The 23,620-nt window shown below is 35.2% G+C and overlaps 1 protein-coding gene across 2 annotated transcripts in view; it reads right to left on the minus strand.

The window, feature by feature from the left end:
- NEGR1 (neuronal growth regulator 1) overlaps nt 1–23,620 on the minus strand; it is a 909,299-nt gene that overhangs the window by 380,242 nt on the left and 505,437 nt on the right. For both annotated transcript variants that reach the window (XM_011936916.1, XM_011936915.1), the window contains exon 3: nt 5,233–5,358. In XM_011936916.1, the coding sequence (XP_011792306.1) occupies nt 5,233–5,358 (126 nt within the window). The remainder of the gene's footprint in view (nt 1–5,232; nt 5,359–23,620) is intronic.

A 23,620-nucleotide genomic window follows, 5' to 3' on the forward strand; every position in this document is an offset into this window, starting at 1 on the left:
AGACACATGCACACGTATGTTTATTGTGGCACTATTCTCAATAGCAAAGACTTGGAACCAACCCACATGTCCATCAATGATAGACTGGATAAAGAAAATGTGGCACATATACACCACGGAACACTATGAAGCCATAAAAAAGATGAATTCATGTCCTTTGCAGGGACATAGATGAAGCTGGAAACCATCATTCTCAGCAAACTAACACAAGAACAGAAAACCAAACACCGCATATTCTCAATCATAATTGGGAGTTGAACAATGAGAACACATGGACACAGGGAGGGGAACATCACACACTGGGGCCTGTCAGGGGCTTGGGGACTAGGGGAGGGATAGTATTAGGGGAAATACAGGTTGATGGGTGCAGCAAACCACCATGGCATGTGTATACCTATGTAACAAAATTGCACATTCTGCACATGTACCCCAGAACTTAAAGTATAATAAAACAAAAATGGGAGGCCAAGGTGGGTGGATCACCTGAGGTCAGGAGATGGAGACCAGCCTGGCCAACATGGAGAAACCCTCTCTCTACTAAAAGTACAAAATTAGCCAGGCATGGTGGCACATGCCTGTAATCCCAGCTACCCGGGAGGTTAAGGCAGGAGAATCATTTGAAACTGGGAGGCGGAGGTTGCGGTGAGCCGAGATTGTGCCATTGCACTCCAGCCTGGGGGACAAAAGTGAGACTTTGTCTCAAAATAGTAATAATAATAATAATAAATTTAAAAAATAAATAAATAAATTGTGAATCCACGAGTTCGTGCCATAAAAGTAAACAAACAAATAATAAATAGGAGAAAGGAGAATTCTACAGTAGAATGTCAAGTGCTAACTAGTAAAAGCAGAAGGACTGCCCCATCTAGAAAAAATCATCAGTTTGATCATCAGAGTGAAGGCTGAGTGCAAAAGAATCATCAACAATGTCAAATCTAAGGGCAGAGTTAACATAGAGCAGATATTTGGATGTCACGGTCTTAAAATCTCTCCCAGACTGTTTATTGGTAGCACAGGGAAGAAAAAGGAATAAACTATATGGTGTGGAAAGCAGATAACACACTGATTAATTGAAATTAACATCACAAATGAGGGACACACGAATATTATTTGACTCCGGATCTGATTCCCTGAGAAGGATACAACTTCACTTACTTCTGTACCGACATAACTAGAAATCTCATGAGAAAATATGAGACAACCCACAAAAGAGAAATATTCTATTTAAAAAGGGGTCAATGTGGTGAAACCCCATCTCCACTCAGAATACAAAAATTAGCTGGGCCTGGTGGTGTACGCTTGCAATCCCAGCTAGTTGGGAGACTGAGGCAGGAGTATCACTTAAACCCAGGAGGTGGAGGTCGCAAGGAGCCAAGATGACACCACTGCACTCCAGCCTGGGCAACAGAGTGAGACGTCATCTCCAAAAAACAAGGAAGGGTGGGGAGTGTATACATTGCTGAAAAAAAAAAAAAAAGTCAATGTTCCGTAATGACAAAGACTGAAAAATTAAATTAGGGGAGCCTAAACTGATACGTCAACTACATGTAATACAGAGTTCTGGGTTGGATTCTGTACTAGACAAAAAAGTATTCTATAAAAAAGACTATTGTATCAGTTGACCAAATTGGAATATGGATGATTAATTGAATACAAGTATGATACCAATGTTAAATTTACTGAAATTAAAAATTACTGTGGCTATGTAAAGAAAATGTCTGTTCTTCAGAAATGAACGCTGAAATATCTAGAGATAAAAAACATCTAGAGATAAAAAAAGGCCAAGGTGTATGCAACTTGCTTTCAACTGATTCAGTGAAATACATACATGTATATACTTAGTCTAGCCACAGAGAAAGTGATGAAGCAAATTGACAAAATCTCGATGAATCTAACTGGGTAAAGGATACAGAATATTCTCTGTTTGATTTCTGTAACCTTTTAAAATATAAATTTGAATTTAATTCTCAAATATAGAATAGAAAAAAGAAATAATCATTGATAAGGTGAACTGTAAGGAAGCTCACATATCCAGAAACATCTCAGGAAAGGTGAGTTTTTTGTTTTTGGTGAAAGTATAGTTGAGCTGCAAGAGTTAAAAAGTAGAATGGCAACTCTAGCTGGCTCCAGTGATGTTTGTGATGTGGTTGAACACACAGCCTCATTTTTCTGTAAATTAGGGTGAAGCTCTATGGAGCTATCATCCTGTGACCAACCATTATTACTGATTTTTAAAACTGGAATTGACCATGAATGAGTCAGCAAGAATTACCATAGGCATTGGTAAAAACCCTAAATCAATCAGACACATACAAGAACTAGTCATTACTTCTCATATTGACATGAGGCATATCTATATGTTTTCATTTATTTATGTATTTATTTTTATATCTGCTTTTAACACTAAACATGTTCACATGTTAACTGCTCTTTTGGGACACATTTTCTTTCATGATACAGCAAAAGAAGAGCTGAGAACATGCAAAATATTAATGTTTCTTATGCAAAATACAAAGAGGTCAATGGAGCTCATAATCTTGAATTTTGCTTTTAAATATAAATTAATAAGTCAAAAAGCTAATAGAATCATCGGACATGTTCCTTAAAGCAGGAACTCCAGTGTTGTGGGTTGTTTTCTTTTTCCTTTAGGTGCTGTGCATTTGAATGTAGATCATTCATTAATTATAATTTGAAATGATTGTAAGTGTTTATAAAAATATCTTCCAAGTCTAGTTATTCATTGGATAATCGTTAATATTTATGCTAATTTTACTCATTTGCTCAGTATGGCAGGATCAGAAAAACAAATCTATGCACAGTTTAACTTATAAACCCAATCTGTCTTCTTTCAGTTTCATGATGTTATCCATTATCATTATTCTAATAACTTCACTAACCAACATTCCTATTTAATTAAACTAAAATGTATCCAACCACTTTATAAAAGAAGAATGTGCATAATAACAAGCACTGCAAAGCAGGACAGTTAAATCCATAATATTAATCTTAAATTATAGGAAGATAGAGATTATGTGTTTCCCTCTTACAAAAATTATATTACCATATCAGATTGAAACTCCTGGAAAGATGATTAAGAATCAGCTTCACATTTACATATTAAGTTTTACTTTTTAAAACACATTTATGCCTATTGTACTTTTTGAGTCTCACAATAGTTGAGGATTATTTTCATGCAATTTTTGAAAGTAAGAAACTAGCTGGTGGTAACCAAAGCTAAGAGATGTGCACAAGGATTGGCAGATTTGATGAATAAGGAACTTGTCTTAAGAACACACGTATATAACTCCTTGTTCTGAATTTGCTGCACTTATACCCCATGGAGAGTCCTGCTATGAATTTAGCACTCACATATCAGTTTCATGATTTTTTAGCGGTTCTAGAGAGTTAAGTGTTGGCAGTCAAGAGCGCACTCATACTTCAGATATATTGTAGGGGACATAATGCATATTATATAAACATATATTGCAGATATGTTGATTTTTTTCTCACTTAATACCAATACTAAGCATGTGGTGTGGGTAAGATTCATTAGACACACTGCACAAATGAGTAAACTGAAAATCACTTAAGGGTAAGTAATATTAAAGAAAACATTAGCAGATAAATTACGTTTCAATTGTGCTCGTTCTACACCTATATAAAATATGCCTTTCTGATTTCATTAAAAGCAGCTTCATTGCACCAGCCTTGCTCAAGCTATTTTCACAAAAAAAAAAATATGAAACTAATAAAATCTAATTTCATTCATCTGAAATGAAGTGGGGTCCTATTTATTAAAAATACCACGCTGACTTCAGGGTGCTCCGAAAGCTATGTAGTTCAAAGTTAAGTTTCACACAACTTGATAATTCTGTTAGCATTGTGACTTTGAAAAAAGACCTGTTTTGATAATGACTCTGATCAACTTCCTAAAATTGATTTATAATCTCTGTGGGAGGATGTGCACTATAGCAGAAGTACTGGAAACCTATAAACATGTTATATATTTCATTTCAACTAGCTATGCGGTTCTGCATGAGCTATATAAACTCTTGGATTTTTAGATCCCTCATCACTAAAATTTAATTCTAACTCCAAAATCCTTGATTGAAAGCTGCAGTTTGAAATCAGACCCAGCAAACTCATAATTTGATTAACTTTATTCTCCCCTGATTACTTTAGCAGTTCATGCTGACCTATCAACATGTGAACGCTGATCGAATAAATCCCTTACACATTTAAATGATGACATTTCTCTTGTGATATTTCCATTTGATCCTTTTGTCTATTGATTGGTGATTATCCAGGATACGAAAGTGAAAATAACCTTGACTAAGAATCAAGAGACATAGGTTGTATTCTGGACTCTGACTGAAAAGTATTCAGTTAGCTTTGTTGTTGCTGTTTTTTTTTTTTTTTTTTTTTTGGTTTTTGAGACAGGGTCTTGCTCTGTGCCCAGGCTGGAGTGCAGTGGTGCGATCTCGGCTCACTACAACCTCCATCTTACAGGTTCAAATGATTCTCCTGCCTCAGCCTCCCTAGTAGTTGGGATTACAGGCATTCACCACCACACACGGCTAATTTTTGTGTTTTTAGTGAAGACGGGGTTTCGCCATGTTGGCCAGGCAGGTCTTGAGCTCCTGACCTCAGATGAGCTGCCCACCTCGGCCTCCTAAAGTGCTGAGATTACAGGAGTGAGCCACTATGCCCAGCCCATTTAACTTTTATGAACTGCAGTGCCTTTAGGTATGAAGAGTAAGTATAAAAATATACATTTTGGCCAGGTGCGATGGCTCATGCCTGTAATTCCAGCACTCTGGCAGGCCAAATTGGGCAGATCACTTGAGGCCAAGATTTCGAGACCAACCTGTCCAATATGGTAAACCTCATCTATACTAAAAATACAAAAAAAAAAAAAAAAGTAGCCAGATGTGGTGGTGCAATCCTGTAATCCCAGCTACTCAGGAGGCTGAGGCAGGAGAATTGCTTGAACCTGGGAGGCGGAGGTTGCAGTGAGAATGGATTGCACCACTGAGCTGCAGCCTGGGTGACAGAGTAAGACTCTGTCTCATAAATAAATAAATAAATAAATAAATAAATAAATAAATAAATGTATTTTCCCTACCACAAGAATAAAATACAAAAAATTAAATTGACTGTTAAGTTATGAACAAGTGAGTTTACAGGAGAAAAACGAACAACCCAAACAACACTCATGCCTTCCTACTTTACCTGATGGGGAGATGTGTCGCCAAGATATGGAAGGCTCTGGTTTCCCAGTGGCCAAACAAGTAAGAGTGACGTTGGTTCCTTCATTGATGGTCATATCACTTGAGATGTCATATATCTTAGGAGGAACTGAAATGAGAAAATATGCAGTGGTTAGAAAAAAATATATAACATTTTGTTGAAGTACATATGATTAATTCCATAATATCATGCAAGAAAGGTATGATGGTGAAATGTATTTATGGCCTATGGGCCTCACCTGAAAGATGGATTCTCTAGAACCTCAAGACTTTCTAGGTGTTTTTTGTTTATTTTTTTTCTCTAATTTTTTAGAAGTTAAATACCTCAGGATAAATGGAATATTTAATAACAAAAATGGTTAAACATTGATTAAATTAAATATGTATTATGAGTAATTTGTATTAAATAAACTAGAATATAACCAATCTATTTTATCCATGGATCCTCACTGTTTGATGTTTTCCTTGTTGAAATGGTTAAATAAGACTGAATATAGAAGAAACTTGAAATAGCAGAATGGTTATTCCTACATACGGATTTAAAAGCTGGGTGAGTTAGGACATGTCCATGATTGGGAGGTAAGATTTCATGGTCACAAAGGTATTTTTGGGTTTAGTTTTCTATCTGCCAGGTAGTAGGGCTAGATTTTCTCAAAAATTGTGTTCTAAGGAACACAAATTCTAAGGACTGTGAAAGGTGGATACAATAAAGATTTCTTATCAGTAATGACTGGCAAATACTGATTGAAACAGATCACTTCAAGACTTCTCATCCTTTGTTATGCCCTTTTGCACTGTAAATCCATGAGTCAAGGGGGAAATATTATATTGCATTTTCTCTGATGTATTAGACTATAAAAGTTTTTATCGCAGAATTTAATCACATAATACATTTGGGAAAAGTTGGAGAGAAAAGTCTCTAAACTAACTTCCAGGATTAAATTTCTATATTATCTGAGAAATCAAATGTCTCATTGAATCCTCAAACAGCATGAGTATAAATCTCTATTGGCTAACTGCATTATTTAGAGTAAGTTATTTAATTTATCTTAGCCTCAGTGTCTTTATCTGAGAGCTGGAGACAATAATAGTACATGTCCTATCCGGCTGCTATGGAGACTAAGTAAGTCAATACATGTTAAAGGACTTAGAAAAGTGTCTGACATTAGTGTTAGTTATTATTATTAGATGCCATTAAACACACATATGGTGTTTGAATTTCGTTTTAGTAGTGCTCTTTTCCTATGCCTTAAAATTGTTCTCAGAAATTTTTCACTTTTGTAGTGCGTATTAGTGACCTATGCCATAAATAAGTTTGGGTTACTTTATACAATGTGTTACTATTCCAGTTCAAATATAAATAAATGGCAATTACACACCTTGGTAATCATTAGAAAAATAAGATTTTTACTGAAATCTTTTAAATTGTTCCCTTCTTTGGTTTCTTTATGCAAGAGATATATTTTCATAGCTCCTTTTAAAGCTAGTAACTAAAATCTATTGTGACGATTCATTAAATTACCCATACTTTGAATTTTGTTTGACTCTTTATGGAACCAAAACTCAGCCGCAAGAAAATCAAGGATGATATAATTACAAATATTAAGTATTTGATTATGTGTAACTGTTGATATGATTGAGGAGAAGGCTTGTTCCTAAGTAATATACCACTGTAACTGTTTCTAAATGACATAGTTCAATTGACATTTAAAACACATTATCATCAAACTCTTCAGTGAGCTTTTCTCAGGCAAATAATGAAAATTTTGAAACCATCCCAGAGGGGTCTTTTCAGCTTAACTAAAACAGAACAAAAATTAAAAACATTAAAATACCGTAGAAGGAAAGTACAAAAAACTGCATTACACTGGTAAATAGGAGAGTTAATAATAATACATTTACAACATTAAACTAGAAGTATACTTTAGATATTTAGTTGTAGACATAGGTTTGATTTAATAAACTGTAAAGCACATGTGGACATATATATATATATATATATGCATATGGACAGATATACATATATAGATGGTCACTGATTTACAATGCTTCAGTCATAATGTTTTTACTTTATAATGGTGTGAAAATAATACCCATTCAGTAGAAACCATATTTTGAGTACCCATACAACCATTTTGTTTTCACTTTCAGTATAGTATTTGATAATCTACATGAAATATTCAACATTTTATTATAAAACAGGCTTTTTGTCACATTATTCTGACCAACTGTGGTTAAGTGTCTGAGCATGTTTAACGAAGATTAGGTTACGTTACAATGTTCAATAGTTTAAGTGTATTAATTGCATTTTCAATTTACAATGGGTTTATTTGGATGTAACCTTATCATAACATGAGGAGCATCTGTATTCATAAACATACATACAGTGCATAGCAGTGCCCACTATTAAAAAAATGTAGTACTTTTTTCCTTTATATGCAATATACTTTGTAGGGCTCTTAGTCTCGCCTAGTGACTTCACTTATTTATTAAAAATATAATTGATTTAAGGTTAGACAGAGATATGTATATCAAGAGAAATAATGAAATGCCATAGGAACATTAATTCTATCCTCGAAATACCATTATTTTGTCAATATTGTCTGATCATAAAATAGCTTAGTTGGATCTTTACACATCTACATATATTTAAAGTGCTAAACATTATGCTAAACTAATATTCAGCACTAGTATTTGACTATATAGAGAAACAAGTCCCTTAGAAATAAACTTAGATTTGACATTTAACTATAAGAGATTGTGTAGTTGTGGGGAGAGTGGTAAATTCCAGGTGTGGCATGTCATTCTCAGTGATTGCAATTGCCTTCCAGGACCTCATAATTCAGGACATACAGGGAATACACATCTGCAAAGAGGGTGTTAGTAAGAGAAAATCCCTCTGGCAAGGTTGCTCTCCCCAGAAATGCATCACCTGTTGGCAGCAGATGCTGTGTGTAAGAGGGCCAGTGAAATCCTTCACAGGCATGGTGGTTTGTGGAGACAAAAACAGGTGTTGCTTTGCTGAATATTCAAAACTATTGCATATTCAGTTTAAAACTTCCAACTTTTACTGACTATCATGAAGGGAATAATTCTCAACCCAAAGTAAATGCAAAAGTTTAAAGGCGTATTACTTGCCATCAATAAATTTAAATTAAAAGAGGGAAGCGGATAGGTAGTGACTAAGAGAGGGCAAATATTTTCCACATTTTCCTTTCCCATTTTATAGGAGTAAAACAAGTTCAATAGGTATATCTTTTGGGTTCAAATCAGTAGATATTAATTTTGTGTTGGTTTATTTTAAAGTCAATTACGTAGAATAGTTTAAGCACAAGGTTATTGAGTGCAGACTATTTATAATAGAGAAAAACTTTCTTTCTTTTATTTTTTTTTTTCGACACAGTCTCTCACTCTGTCTCCCAGGCTACAGTGCAATGGCTCAATCTCTGCTCTCTGCAACTTCCACCTCTTGGGTTCAAGCAATTCTCCTGCCTTAGCCTCTGGAGTAGCTGGGATAACAGGCGCCTGCCACCGCACCCAGCTAATTTTTGTATTTTTTAATAGAGATGGGGTTTTGCCATGTTGGCCAGGCTGCTCTCAAACTCCTGACTTCAGGTGATCCACCTGCCTCTGCCTCCCAAAGTGCTCGGTTTCCAGGAGTGAGCCCCCACACACCAGGCCAGGAAAACTATTAATAACCTTAAGGTAGGACCGCAGAAATGGTGGTATAGAGAATTGGTCAACTGGATGATGATAACAATTGTCAGCTCAGTCGCCAGAATAAGATGTGGTTTTGAGAAGGGTTTTAGATGGTCCCAGAGCACATCAGCACATCAAGCTAAGCACTTGCATAGAAAACACACCCCCTCAAAAAAAAGGAGAGTTAAAAATAATGTACTATTCTAGATGTGTGCCACTTTTCTGTATATCTTATTTCAGACTCCCTCACTTACTTTTCTAAATACTTAAAATAATTTATGCAAAAAGAAGCAGATGTATTTTATCAATTCAACCAGTTTTTAATCTATTAAATAACTACAGATTTTAAGAAGTATTTTGAATTGTCATGTACTTTAAGTATTTATGACCTAGGGCAGAGTTATAAAGAAATATATTAATGAGTGTAAGCTCATTTACTATGCTGGAAATAATTATTATAATATCATCCTCACTATCTTCATTATATGACACCATAAAAAATGAAAAGGCAGAAGTCCTAGATTTCATACTAAATCACAGAATATCTCCTAGTGAAACTCTAATAAGGGGTATACAAGACTTTACAACTGTGGTCATAATTAATTGTTGTGTATTACCAGTTAGAGAGATCTAACAACATTGTAAGCTTTCTAAGCAACAGAGGTTGAAAGTAGATTTAAAGGTTGTGTTGGGTGAAACATATTTTAAAACCTCCATATCCATTTAAATGAACCACTCTTGGTCCCTTACATTCATAACATGCTTTGCCTTTAATTGTTCACTGGCCTAAAATTCATCTACTACTTAGCACATGGTCTTCAACTTTTATTTAGTTGCTTCCACAGTGAGGAGATAATGTGTATTTAGATGTATCTACATATTTAGATTCTCTAAAGATAACTTATGTCTCCTGTTAGTTTCACTTTCACCAAAAAATTTAGGCAATTTGACTTGCTCCATACACCTTCCCTCTTCTGAGCCCATCTGTGGGTGTCTTCAGGCCAGGTATGAATCACCTTCAGTAAGAAAAATCTTAGAATGCATGTCCAAACCAGATTCTAATGACTTTCACACAGGCTACCATTTTGGATTATTCCCCACTGTTTGTTTGATAATGAGCAACTGAGTTTGTGAGTGCATGGCATTATTTGCTTTTAATGTGTACATATTTTCTGATGTATGGAAATAAATTATTTTGTTTGTTTAATGAGCGGTCTTCAAAGATAAAACTTTAATTTCTTTCAAGAATTCATTATGCTGCCTGCAACATGACCATTAACAAACTGAGAAGCCAGCATCAGGGTGACTAATCTGGATATCATAGGAATCATATAAGCACAGGGTATTTTATTGTATTAAAAGTTTTTATCTAAAAAAAAATCTGTGCAGATGATTTTAGAAAGAATAAATAAAGTAGCACCTGAACTAATATTAACTTGCATGACCCGTGAGGTCATGATGATATTAAAATCCCTTATAGGATGCATTTGACAGTTATTTTAACTGCAAATAAAAGACATAAACTATTTGGTTCTGGACAGTTACACTGACTCACTGGAATCAATTAAATGCCCCATCGAGCTCTTAAGCTGTAAGAGTCCATGAAAGACCACAGTGCATACAAATCCATTTGGAGGCCTTCTTTAGGCTGCCAGGGCTAAAAGGTAGATGGAATATTTATTTAATCTGGCTCACAAACACTCAGAGATTACTGAAAATCATCACTTCAGCATTTATTGTTACCACGATATTCTGGCACAAAAAACACCTGTTTCCTCAGTCAGGATATAAAATCAAAGCAGTATTTTATAGGAGAATGCACTGAATGTCCTCTCATTCATACTCTGAAGTTGTAGGCTCATTACCAAAAACCTTTAAAAGTTGTTATGTATCTATTTAATTATGCACACAATTATGAGATCTATTCTCCAAATATGTTCACTAGGACAAATAAGAAGTAAAATAAAAGTGATGCCAACTCTTTGATATCCTCTTTAACCCACCTCTCCCCACGGTGACTTCTCATACCTCAAAAATTTACCACAAAGAAGAAACAGTGAAATGTACATTATTAAGTGAATTTTCAAAGATCAAAATTTGATCTTAAAAAAATTGTGTCACTGATGACTTTGATGATCTCAAAGCAAAATAGGTATTTCTGGGTCTGCGCTCTGGCCAATGTTTGTGTCCCTCCCAAATTCATTCATTAAAAATCTTAACCCCCCAGGTGATACTCTTAGGAGCTGGGGCCTTGGAAAGGTGATTAGAGCATGAAGGGATTACTGCCCTTATAAAATGGACCCCACGAGCTAGGTCACCCCTTCCACTATGTAAGGACTCAGTGAGAAAGTGTCATCCATGAGAAAACAGGCCCTCTCCAGTGCCTGAATTTTGGACTTCCCAGTCTCCAGAACTGTGAGAAATAAATTTCTGTTGATTATAAGCCATCTAGTTTATGGCATTTTGTTATAGCTGCCTGAATGCACTAGGACAGTATGTGTCTTGCTGAAATAATTATTTGCATCCCTAACTCTCTGCCCCTTTCCACTCCTCTACTCATTTCTTGTGATAGTTTTCTTTGCAATCCATCATTATCATTGGTATTTATTTCTTTACTTGTTTATTATCTGTATCTCTTCATAGAACCTAAGTAGAGACCTAGGGTAGGGAAATTGTTTGCTTTATTCAACAGCATATTGCCAGAACCCGAGAGAGGGCCTGATACATACAGTTTATTCAACAAATATTTCACTGTCCTTTCACGTGCTAAGCTAATACTTTGATGTCTCAGTGAAAAGATCCTATAAAATTATATACCATTGCAAGAAAGACGTAATATAAATTCTGAGAATATGGTGAATATATAATTATAATTTCAAGGATCCTGTGTGACTTTTTCATGGATTCCCTGAGTTTAGGGATGAAATATTCCTTCTAAGTCATTTAGAAGCATAATATTTTCTTAGTCCTTTGCCCACTATGGTTTTTGCCATGCAAACCCAGAGAAGTAATTGGACAATAATCATACACATTTATTTTTAACAGAATGGTCTGTTACATCTTGGGTAGTCCAATGTGTGTTGGTCACAGTATTTTTTTTTTTTTTTGAATCTTTGTAGATTTAGAATCAAAAGAATTTGTCTCTAATAGTATTTACGTGCATATTATTTCTACCTTTTTTTTTTCCTTCACAGAGTTGGAGTCTGGGTTAGTTTGGATGAACTATATTTCTGAAGCTTTTCCAAACTGCTTGAGTCAACAAGCTAGACATAACTATAAATCTTGGGAGAACTGGCTTTTTTTGCACTCCCATATCTGGTAATGGCTGGCAATATCAAAAGAACATTCTTCCTTTCACTGGGCTGGCACTTCCCTTTTCAGTCTTGGCCGGCCCCCAAAAAGTGAAAGCAGATCTACATTACATAACAAACCTCCTGGGAAAGGTGTTGTTCTCAAACTGAGATAAGAAATTGTTTCGTGCTTTTTTCTCTAAATTGGTTTGCTTGTGGGTTCTTGATGGTTTCATGGTCTGTATCTAACCAGCAACATTATTTTCTCCAACTGATAGACTATGACTGACTTGCCATAGTTTATGACATTTCAGAGATTTCTATGGCTTCTCCCCTCATTCCCTCACTCAGAAATGGTGATAACAGGAAAAAGATACCAAGCATGAGTTTTAAATTCAAACTCGCCAATTTCATGAAATACCTAGTGATAAAATATGCCACGACAACTTAGGGGTAAAGAATATGTATAAGAAAAATGTATCTGTCAAACTTCAGTTCAAACTTTGAATTATGTTGCTTACCTTAGTGTTTTCTCTCATTCTCTCATTTAGGATACCTATACATGAGTTTTTCTCAATCTATTGTGTCCTTCATGGGGTCAGCTATAAAACAAAAACTGGCAAAATAGGCAGTGAACTATTTTAATTCATCCATCCATCCATCCATCCATCTACCCATCCATCCATCCATCCATCCATCCATCCATCCATCCATCCATCCATCCAATAGACATTTATTAAGCACCAACTCAGGGTGACTAATCTTAAGGAGTCCATGTCTAAAGAGTTAGAAGGATACAACATTTCTAATCACAATGCAGAGTCATTAGTCCTACAAAGACTTACTCCCAAGGTGTATTGGGAACACAGATTTGTAACTCTAAGTCTTCCTTATGGAGACAGAATTGAGGGGATGCTGATATTGGATAAGGCTTTTGGAAACAGGTGGAATTTGAACAGAATTTGGTGGTTTAAGACAGTAGTTTGCACACACAGCTAATCATCAGGGATAACCGGATGAGTTTTTCATCATTCGGGATTGGAGAAAGGTTGATTCAGGATATTGTAGACCAATAGTATGTAGCAAGTTCCAAAATCTATAGATTTTGGAATCGCTAATTTACAGAACACCAGAAAGAACTCTCCTTACAATTATCTCTCCTATATTTAAAATCTGCACTCTAATTAGGAAGGCCTTGTTTTTTTTTTTTTTTTTTTTTTTTTTTTTTTTTTTTTTTTTTAGATCCTCAGAACATTTATTTGCCTTCAAGGAACTAATGTTAAAATGTAACTATCCCTACAAGAGATAATGACTTATTAACTGGCATCCATTTTCTTTTTTTTTTTTTTTTTTTTTTTTTTTGAGATGGAGTCTCGCTCTGTCGCCCAGGCTGGAGTGCAGTGGCCGGATCTCAGCTCATTACAAGCTCCGCCTCCCGGGTTTACGCCATTCTCCTGCCTCAGCCTCCTGAGTAGCTGGGACTACAGGCACCCGCCACCGTGTCCGGCTAGTTTTTTGTATTTTTTAGTAGAGACGGGGTTTCACCATTAGCCAGGATGGTCTCGATCTCCTGACCTCGTGATCCGCCCGTCTCGGCCTCCCAAAGTGCTGGGATTACAGGCTTGAGCCACCACGCTCGGTCCATTTTCAAACTCACTGAGAACAGCATAGTGGGTGCAGAGGGGCACCATACTGGAAGTAGAAAGATGCAATAGGCAACATTTTACCATTGTGTTCTTTTCCCTTGAAAAGGTCGGGAATGGTTCTAAATGGCAGTGATCGAGACGATCAACAATAGAGAGAAGAAAGTAAGACTCTGAGAGGAATGAACCTTACAGGTTATGGAATTATAGAGAAATTAAAGTGGAAATTACTTTCTTCTATTTTCTATTTCTCTCCTTCTTCTCTGAACTCTAATACATGGATTATGCAAAGGCATAACAATTTGCCAGTAGCAAATAAAAACATACACTTACACATGAAACACACGTGAAGTAGGTCTAGTATATATGAAAATTAAATGTGATAAAATGAACTTTTAAAAGGCTACTGGCTTTAGAGAGCTTAACATTTATGAAATGATTTTAACATTTTTGGTTGCAGGCAAATTTCCCACATACTGTACAAACATTTTATTTTGAAGACAAAAACACAACATGGTTACACAAGAGTTTCAATATTTTGGACTGTAAAGATTTTTATTTATTTTTTATTCGTTTTGGCGAGACAATAAATAGCTAGCCTCTGCACATGAGTGTTTATACACCAGAGTTCAAATCCCTGCTGTACCTCAGGCTAGCTTCAGCTTCACTTACTTGGATGATTCAAAGATATAAAACACCCCTTAAAATCAGGACCATAATAGCAGCTACCCCCTCAGGCAACAACAGCAGCATCAAGAAGGCTGGAGTACACTTATAGTCGCGCTGTATATCACAGGGAATCTACAATGCCTGCATAATTCAGTCTCCTCCTTAGTAGAAAATGGTCACAAAATAGGTAGGAAGAACACCGCAATTGAAATACCTTACAGCACACTAACGTGGGTATCCTAGTGAAGTATAATTCTTAAGGCACCAACTATATAACTTCAAAATCTTCAGTGATGGTAACATTTTATTAAGAATTAATAATGAGGTTTCTTTTTTTTTCCTGGAAACACTTTGGCAGTATATTTTAAGAACTTAAAAAATTTCTATTCCATTGAGCCAATGATTCCCCTTCCAGGAATTTATATTAAGGAAAGCAAGTACCTTCTTTCAGTGTAGTTACTATTCCCATAAACCTGGTGGCCAGCTCCATTTGGAAATGTGCCAACCAATACCCTCTGGAATGGCCCAAGTGAACTTTTTTCTTGCCTCATCCTTGGCAGTGAACTATTTTCCATATAAACCAGAGGAAACAGCCCAGCTGTGTCAAACTAGAACCCAGCTGCCTTCTTTGCAAACATTTCCCATAGCTAAAAGCTTGCTTTAGGGTTTTTGAAAACACGAGAGAATCCAATGTCTACCCTTGGAGTCACAGAGTTATAATGTAACACCTGGCTCCTGGTTTTATAAGGTAAGCCTGCTCAGGTTCAGGATACATATTCCTTGTTAGACTCAGGTTTCTCAAAATGTGTTTTAGCAGATTTTTATATCTAAAAGCTGCTCTGGTGTTTTATGCATTTGCGGAGGCGATGTGTCATTTTAGCACCATTAGAAAAATAACGCCTTCTTTGAAATACTCTGGTTTCTTTGTTCTTTGTAAATAATATTTATTTTTCTAATCATGAAGAGAATATACATTCACTGAAAAGAATGTAGACAAATACATAAACAGACAAATACATAAACAGAAGAAAAAAAAAGTAGCATATTAGGTTGTAATATCTAAAACTGCTCTTTAGTTAAAAACAAGTGGATATTGGCAATTTCATATAGTTCAATTTAATATAATGCCACCATTTAACAAGATTTTTGATATATTTTACTTTTTGTCTTTGTGTTTATATGTTTATATAGATCCTCGAGATTTCCGTAAGATCCAATAAGCTCACCAGGGAATTGGTGCTGAAACCTTGGCTGGAAATAAATAGTGTGCCCTTCTCAACACTATTTATAGTGACCCCTTCTCAACACTGTGCTCTAGAAAGGGAGTGAGAAGGTAGTTGGATAGGTATTCAAAATAGGACACTGTGGCTTTCTGCCTTTCTTACTGGAAACATGTCTAAAAAAGGTTACCCACAGCAAGAGTTAGTATTTGTCGAACATTTACTGTGAGTAATATACTGAGAGACTAATCACTTATTTGGAGGGGGCGGGTGTGGTTTTGTCTTAGGGCAAAGTACTACGTGCCCAGGCCAATTCTTCCTTCCAACCAACCATCTACTTTTGTGATAGCTGGTTCGTGTGGTGGTTCTATCAACATGGCCACACATTTTTAACACTCTTTCCACTAAAAATAGGATCTCTCCCCTTCCCCACCTCGTATTCAATGGGAGTAGGCTCTTGGCTGCTTCAAACAATAGAGTTGTGGAAGAAATAATGCTATTTGATTTCCAAACTGGGAAAACAAAACAAAACAAAACAAAACAAAGAAACAAAAAAACATTTGTTTCCTGTACTGTTCTCTGAGAACACTCACTCTTGGAGCTCTGGCCCACTATGGTGTCACCACCTTGGGGCTACCACGCTGGAGAGAACATGTGGAGACACCACATGTGGTCGCCACATGGAGAGACTGTGATAACAGAAACAGAGAGAGAGCAAGCCTGGGAAGCACTTCAGCTCATCTAAGCCCTGACTGCCTAAGTCATCCCAGTGAGGCCTCAAATATCCTGTCTAAATTGCACAAATTGCAGTCTTCTGAGTAAAACAAATAATTGTAGTTGTTAAAAGCAACCACTTTTGGGCACAGTGTTTAAAAGAATAAAGAAAACTGGAGAACTTATGTGACTTCACAACTTATCTTAAAGCTACTACAAACCCAGTGTGGTGTTGGTATAAAATAAACAATGGAACAAAATAGAGACTCCAGAAATAGATGATACAACTTCCCATGATGGTCAAGTCCCTGATTACTTATGTTAAAAACAAAAATACCTAATGTTATAGATAAGTAACATACATGAGTAACGTGAGTCAAGACAAAGTATACATACATATTGTGATAGATGGGGCCAGTAGAGAGCACTTGCCTAAAGACAGCGGCTACCACTGATAATTTCCATTCTAAAAATAGAAAAGTCTAGGCTTGCTAGATCTTAAGACCTGAAATTTTAAATTTTTTTGTACCTTACAATTTCATCAAAATATCTGTGGATTAACCTGGCACTAACCCAAATGACACCTTTATAGGAATTAGAGAAACATGAAGACACTTTATCATTACGTGTTGGACAATTTTCTTGATATAAAAGTCTACATGGTTTATGAAAGTAAAGAGTGCCTGCAGATTTGTGTGTGTACAAAATTTCATCATATGCTGAAAGCCCTGCATGGTCTGGATTCGGCTAGAGAGCCACAATCTTGCCATCTTTGCCTCACATCTTGGCAAGGCCTTCAGACTCTTTTGGCTTTGAAAGACTCAAGGAATTCATTTTCACATTATGTTGTTGGTTTTATTATAAAAGTTGTACATGATCACACTAGTGTGTAGTTTCTCACCTGTCACGAACTAACCATGATTAGATTTACAGAGTAATTGCCTTAGAAAGGTCTAGAGTCTTGCCTTAGAAAACATTCTGAGAGTAGGTTTTAACCAGAAACTTAATGATAAAACCATGATTCATGTTAATATTCTGCTTGCAAAAAAAAAATTATCATCTATATTTTTAACTCTCATGTTACCTTATCTACTTTTCACAAAAAGAATCCTTTCCTTAGTTTTTAAAAAATAATACAAACAAAGGTTATCATGCAGTTATGTGCCAAGAGATAGTCGAGTCCTATGGTTACATGTGACAGTTCTCTCTGAAATTGGATTAAAAGATAATTTGCCATGTGTTGGCCCCTAGATCATTAGTCACAGTGTTCTAAGTGCATTCTCTTATAATTCAATATCAAAGAAATTGCTTTTATGGCATTAACTATACTGTATTCAAAATTATATAAATTATTGAAATGCTATGCCTACTGCTAAGATATAAGACAGTTCACATGGAAATAAAGGTTGTGTTCTAAATTATTCATTAGAAAAAAAGGCAGTCTCTTGACAGAAATTGTTTTATACTGGGGCTAGCTTCTGGGACCTATATTTAAATATAAATCACAACAACTCAAAATTTCAGATATTCTTAATTCTCTTTAACGCCTTGATTTCCAGCAAGAGGATTAAATGTTATATATTGTCTTAGATCTACAGTTAGATATGTATTGTATTGAATACATGTGCGTGTGTGGGTGTGTGTGTGTCTGTGTCTAGTAACATCATTATGTGCCTTTGTTTATACTGAGACATGATAATAATGGGGAAAGTCTAATTATAGGAAGGTTAATCTCAGAAGATCTCTCTCTTACAGATTTATATATTATTCATTTGGTTAGAAAATGTTTATCACTTGCTATGCACCAGGGACTGAGATAGGTGCTATTGATTTAAAATGTAATAAAAGAGTTGTTTTCCAGTAGCTTATATGTTATGGAAGGAAATAAACATTAACATAGATTAAAAATACAATTATATCAAGTTATATGAGAAACATATACATAAAATATGTATATCTAAGGAAAATTCACCCAACTCAAATAAAGATAGAAAGATGGCAATGGCAATACAAAGATTTTTTTGGAATATGTTGTAACTATCCAAATGGACAAAAACATTCCAGGTTGAGTTATACACATATGAAGACTGGACAAGATAAGGGCCCATTCGCAGACCCTGCATTCATCCTTGTGGCTGTAACTGAACTACTTAGCTAATCACACCTAAAATTATTTCCTTTATTCACTTTCAAGATATGAACAAATGTATCTTTTTGTAGCTATTTCTGGAGAAGCCAGATGAATGTGGGAACTATTTTATATTGATCTCTGAGTAGTTTACAAGATCATAATTAGTACACAGTAAGTGCTCAGAATGTGTTTAATGGGAATATTTTTGTCAGCTCTAAATGTTCCTTATTTGGAGATTTAGTCTTTAACACATTCATTTGAAAAGTAATTCTCCCTCATATTAATTACTACTTTTCGAGGAACAGAAATACTTTGCCACATCTCCCTTTTGACTAAAAATACTCATATATTGAAAGTGAACTAGTCTCTTGGGTATTACGTAAGGAACACTAACATGATTTAGCTTCTCTCAGGTACTAAGTGTATAACATATGTTCATACCCCAGATAAAAAATATCATGTATTTTTATTTTTGTTTTCTTGATGTTATCTGATTCTGTTTTTAAAAACTTTAAAAAAATGTGGTTAAGACTGAAAAGTGTATTTTCTTGGGCACTCGTGCTCTGTAGCTACCTCTCCAACCTGCTGAACTTCCTTGTTTTGAACACTCCAGTCTCATCACTTGATAAATCCACCAAAAATAAGCCAAACCAACCCCTTCTTGTTTCTGAAAGGTGGAAAACCCAAATATACTACCTGGTAAAAAGTTAGTTCTTTTATTCTGTATTTTTGCATACACCTAACTGTCATTAAAACCTTTTATTCACAGATATTACTATAGTGGAAGGATGGAAAAGTATAAATTATATCTCAATATTTGGTTTTTAAGGGTTGAGAGGAATGAACATCAGGGATTAGCTATGTCAAAAATAAACCAATTTACCTTTTGCGTAGGTTAATTACTTACCAAGAAAGAAAATTATACGAACATATTGAGTATCTGACAATTGTTGACAGTTTAAGAAATAAAATAGAGTAGTGTGGACAAGTTGCTTACATAGCCTGACAGAGACCTAACTGGTTACGACACTACAACTTGTATTGGTGGTAGATTCACGTCTATATGGAAGGAGAATGTCAGCAGTGCTCAATAAGAATCTGTATTTGGCTGTTTTGTTTTCTCAATTTTAAATAACTTGGATGGATCTCTGGGAGACGCGTTTACTGATAAAACTATACCAGAGGTCAGGTGTTCAGTTTCAGTCATTACAACATGCTAGTGACACACAGATGTTATTTTGCCATTAGAGGCCAGACAGAATAGTAAAGTGCATAAATGCAGTACTATGTTAGGACACTGATGATGGAACCAGGAGTGTTTACATAAATATAAAAAATGTAAGGAAGAAGAATAATGTTTGCATTTGCTTGTGAATTTGTTCTCAGTTGATCTAGTAGAAAAAAAATAAATATGGTAGACTTGAGGTGATTATAATAAAATATCTTAAACAAGAGGTCTCCTAACAATAAAAGAGACTATTTTATGAGAATACAAATTCCTTGTCATCAGAAGGTTTCCAGAGACTATGGAAGAACAGTAGGATTAGAAATGGGATTACTACACTGAACGGATGCTTGAGTCAAACAATACTGTTGAGATTTTTCAACTGTGCATTTTTTGAGTATTTGCTGCAATACATACCTTTGTGTATGAGGAAGTAAACTCAAGGAAAATGCCATTAGAGGGCCTGGTTTTTAGCAACTGAAAAATGAGATCTGAGGGAGGTAAGTGATACGAACAAAAAGCATTTGTTGTTCAGGACTGGCAATAGAACTGGTAGACAACTGGGGAAAAGGAGGAGAAAAATAAGAGGGGAGGCAACAAAAATGTAGATAAAATGAACAAGTCCATAAGAGAAGAGAAATGGAATTTCTTCTTACATTTCACGTATAGTTTTTCCCTTTCTTGAAGTATTTTTAAACAAAATTGTATAAATACAAAGTATGCACCAACAATGTCAACATCGGGTGCACTTGTGAAGGTAAATGTTGGATTTTCAGGAATTTTGTGAGTCGCATTTTAAACATATTCATTATTAAAATTAAATCATATTAAAGTTAAATTATATTAAAAGCAAAAATTTTAGAAACTCAAAATGTCACTTTCTCAATATTTTATTACATTTTACTGTTATGTGTTATCTTGGATTATTTGCATGTATTGAATCTATATGGTAGAAATGGTCTGCTACTGCATATCTCTCCTCAACTTTGTATTTAGTGATATCAATCTGAGAGTGGCCACAGTGGCAGTATTTACAGCATGGAAATTGGCAAATGCTATAAATTATGACTTTTCTTTTGAGATATTTATCAGCAGCCTACCAACCTTTACCTATACAGAAGATACATTTAAAGTTATTCATTTCATAAATACTGAAATATGTCATAATAATAGAATATTTCATAGTGTTCCCATCAGATATTGAGACCATGAAGAGGAATCAAAGGCAGGTCTTGCCCTCAAAAAGTCTAGAATGTAGTTAAGAGAGAAAATGAGAACATCAGTAACTATAAAGTGGAACATCCTAAGAGTCATAAGAAAGGTTCAGATGAAAAGATCATGGTACTTCAGGTGAGAGAATGACTAACTTTAACTGGAAGTAGACAGAAGAGGGGCAGGTGGAGAGGAGAATCAGAAAATACTTGATGAGAAGAAATTTGAACTTGGCTTTGAATAATGGAATAAATTTGGACTTGGGAGGATGAATAGAGAATTGTGAGATCAGCATTTGGAAATAAACAGTTACGTAAACATATAGGACATATTTGCCGATCAGGCAGTTTAGCTTTACAGCTAAACTTGGTAGAAACAAGATTAAAATGTTAGGATGAGAATAAATTATAGAACACTTTGAGTTAAAACATTGCTAAAATAATGGACACAAAAACAAACATGTAGTAAATGGCTATAGTTAGTGTATTCCCTCTGAGAGCCTGAAGTTTCAAAGGCTTAAACCAGTTCTTGTTTAATTCTTGGAATGGAAAGAACATTTGATTAATATCTTTGTGGGAGGGAAAAAAGAGACTACTTTTTGCAATTTGAAAACTCCATGGCTGGTTTTATACTGGTTTCTCCCCCTATGATATGAATATCCTATCAAGTGTTTATACCTAAGTAAATTTTTATGAGTTTGTCTGCATTATAGAAGTCACAGTGTATGCATCCAGATTGATTTGTTAGTATAAATAGATGGAAATATGTTTCTCAGTTGATGAGTAACATAAGAGCCCTTCTCATCCTGTTTCACCAAACAGCTAAACCCACACACTTTCTTCCACACTTCCTCTTTTTTTCCCACATTTATCTCTGTATTGCTTTTAATCTCCAGAGATAGGATGACCACCTGCCTTTCCAACATATTGCAAAAACAACAGTGACTATGGTTGTTTTTTTCTAGTTATTTTATTGAAAAATAAAAATGTACCAAATGGCAGCAGAGTCACCAGCTGATAAGAAGGTTTTTATGTATATAACACTGCGTTTTTGATAGGGAGTTGGCAATACTGTTCTAGGATTTTAATATCAAACTGTTTCCATCAGGCTGGAAGCTGTAACACTCAAATGGTACCTTCAGGAATTGAGTTGTATGCTTGCTACTGTAAGGTACTTTTTGAAACGGGACGTAAAAGAAAATTTATAGAAGAAAAAAGAATTTTTCTTAAGTAGTAGAGAAATATCTTATTTATTTCTAGGTGTTGCAAAGTGGCTAAGTGATTACCAAGCTCACTTTCCTCTTCTTGGCACACAACTAAATTATGATTCCCAGATAAAGTTACTTATGATTGAGTTTTAAGCAGTGGAATATGAGAAGTGTGTGCTCTTTCCAGGATTGGCTCACATAAACCTCCCAGGAGTTATCCTCCTTGCTATTTCCTTAGAAATTGGAAATCACATATTGAAGAGGGCATAAATGCGAAGTAGAACAGAACTAATCTCTGGAGAATATGGGCTGCCTGTAGGAACAATTGATTGGGTTTTTTTTTTTTTTTTTTTTTTTTGATTGGGTTTTTTTTTTTTTTTTTTTTTTTGACGGAGTCTCGATCTGGAGTGCAGTGGTGCGATCTTGGCTCACTGCAACCTCTGCCTCCCGGGTTCAAGCGATTCTTCTATCTCAGGCTCCTGAGTAGCTAGGACAACAGGCACCTGACACCACACCCGGCTAATTTTTTTTGTGTGTGTATTTTTAGTAGAGACGGGATTTCATGATATTGGCCAGGCTAGTCTTGAACTCCTGACCTTGTGATTCGCCTGCCTCAGCCTCCAAAAGTGCTGGGATTACAGGTGTGAGCCACCGCGCCCAGCCTGGGATGTTTTATTAGCAACAATAAATAATAGGCCTACACCGTTTTATAAAAGATATCTACCAATAGTTAGAGAACTAATTTTGATGCTATATAGCCTACTCAAGAGAAGACTCAAGATACAAAATTTCTTAACAAAAATAAAAGGAGGAAAATATTGCCAATTCATTTCATGAAACTGACATAATGTGACATTAAATATAGGCAAGAACTGTACAAGAAAAGCAATTTCACTTATAAACACAGAAAATTTTTAATTGCAACACTGGATTCATCAAGTGAATCCAGTAATGTCTATAAAAATGTTGCCTAAGCAAGTGTTCTCATCCTAGGAATGAGGAAATTATTTAACAGTTTGTAAATTTAATACTTCAATTCAGATTTAAGGGGTGTGTGTGTGTGTGTGTGTGTGTGTGTGTATATATATATAAAATCATGTCAATAGACATAGAAAAAGCATTATATAAAAATACTATAATTTATAACAAAAAGTTGCAAGCTAGGGATAGTTTCTTTCAAAATATGACTAAAAAGATACAACAAAATTCACAATGCTCATTATCTGTAATTGTGAAATGTTAGGCATATTTCATTAAAACTGAAACAAGATAAGGAAGTTCACTTTTTCTGTTTCACATTATAGTAGAGTTCCTAATCAGTTCAGTAAGATTTAGAAATAAGTTAAAAGGATAAGTATTAT

The sequence above is a fragment of the Colobus angolensis genome, unplaced genomic scaffold (genome assembly GCF_000951035.1).
Source record: "Colobus angolensis palliatus isolate OR3802 unplaced genomic scaffold, Cang.pa_1.0 Scaffold158, whole genome shotgun sequence".
Taxonomy (NCBI): Eukaryota; Metazoa; Chordata; class Mammalia; order Primates; family Cercopithecidae; genus Colobus; species Colobus angolensis.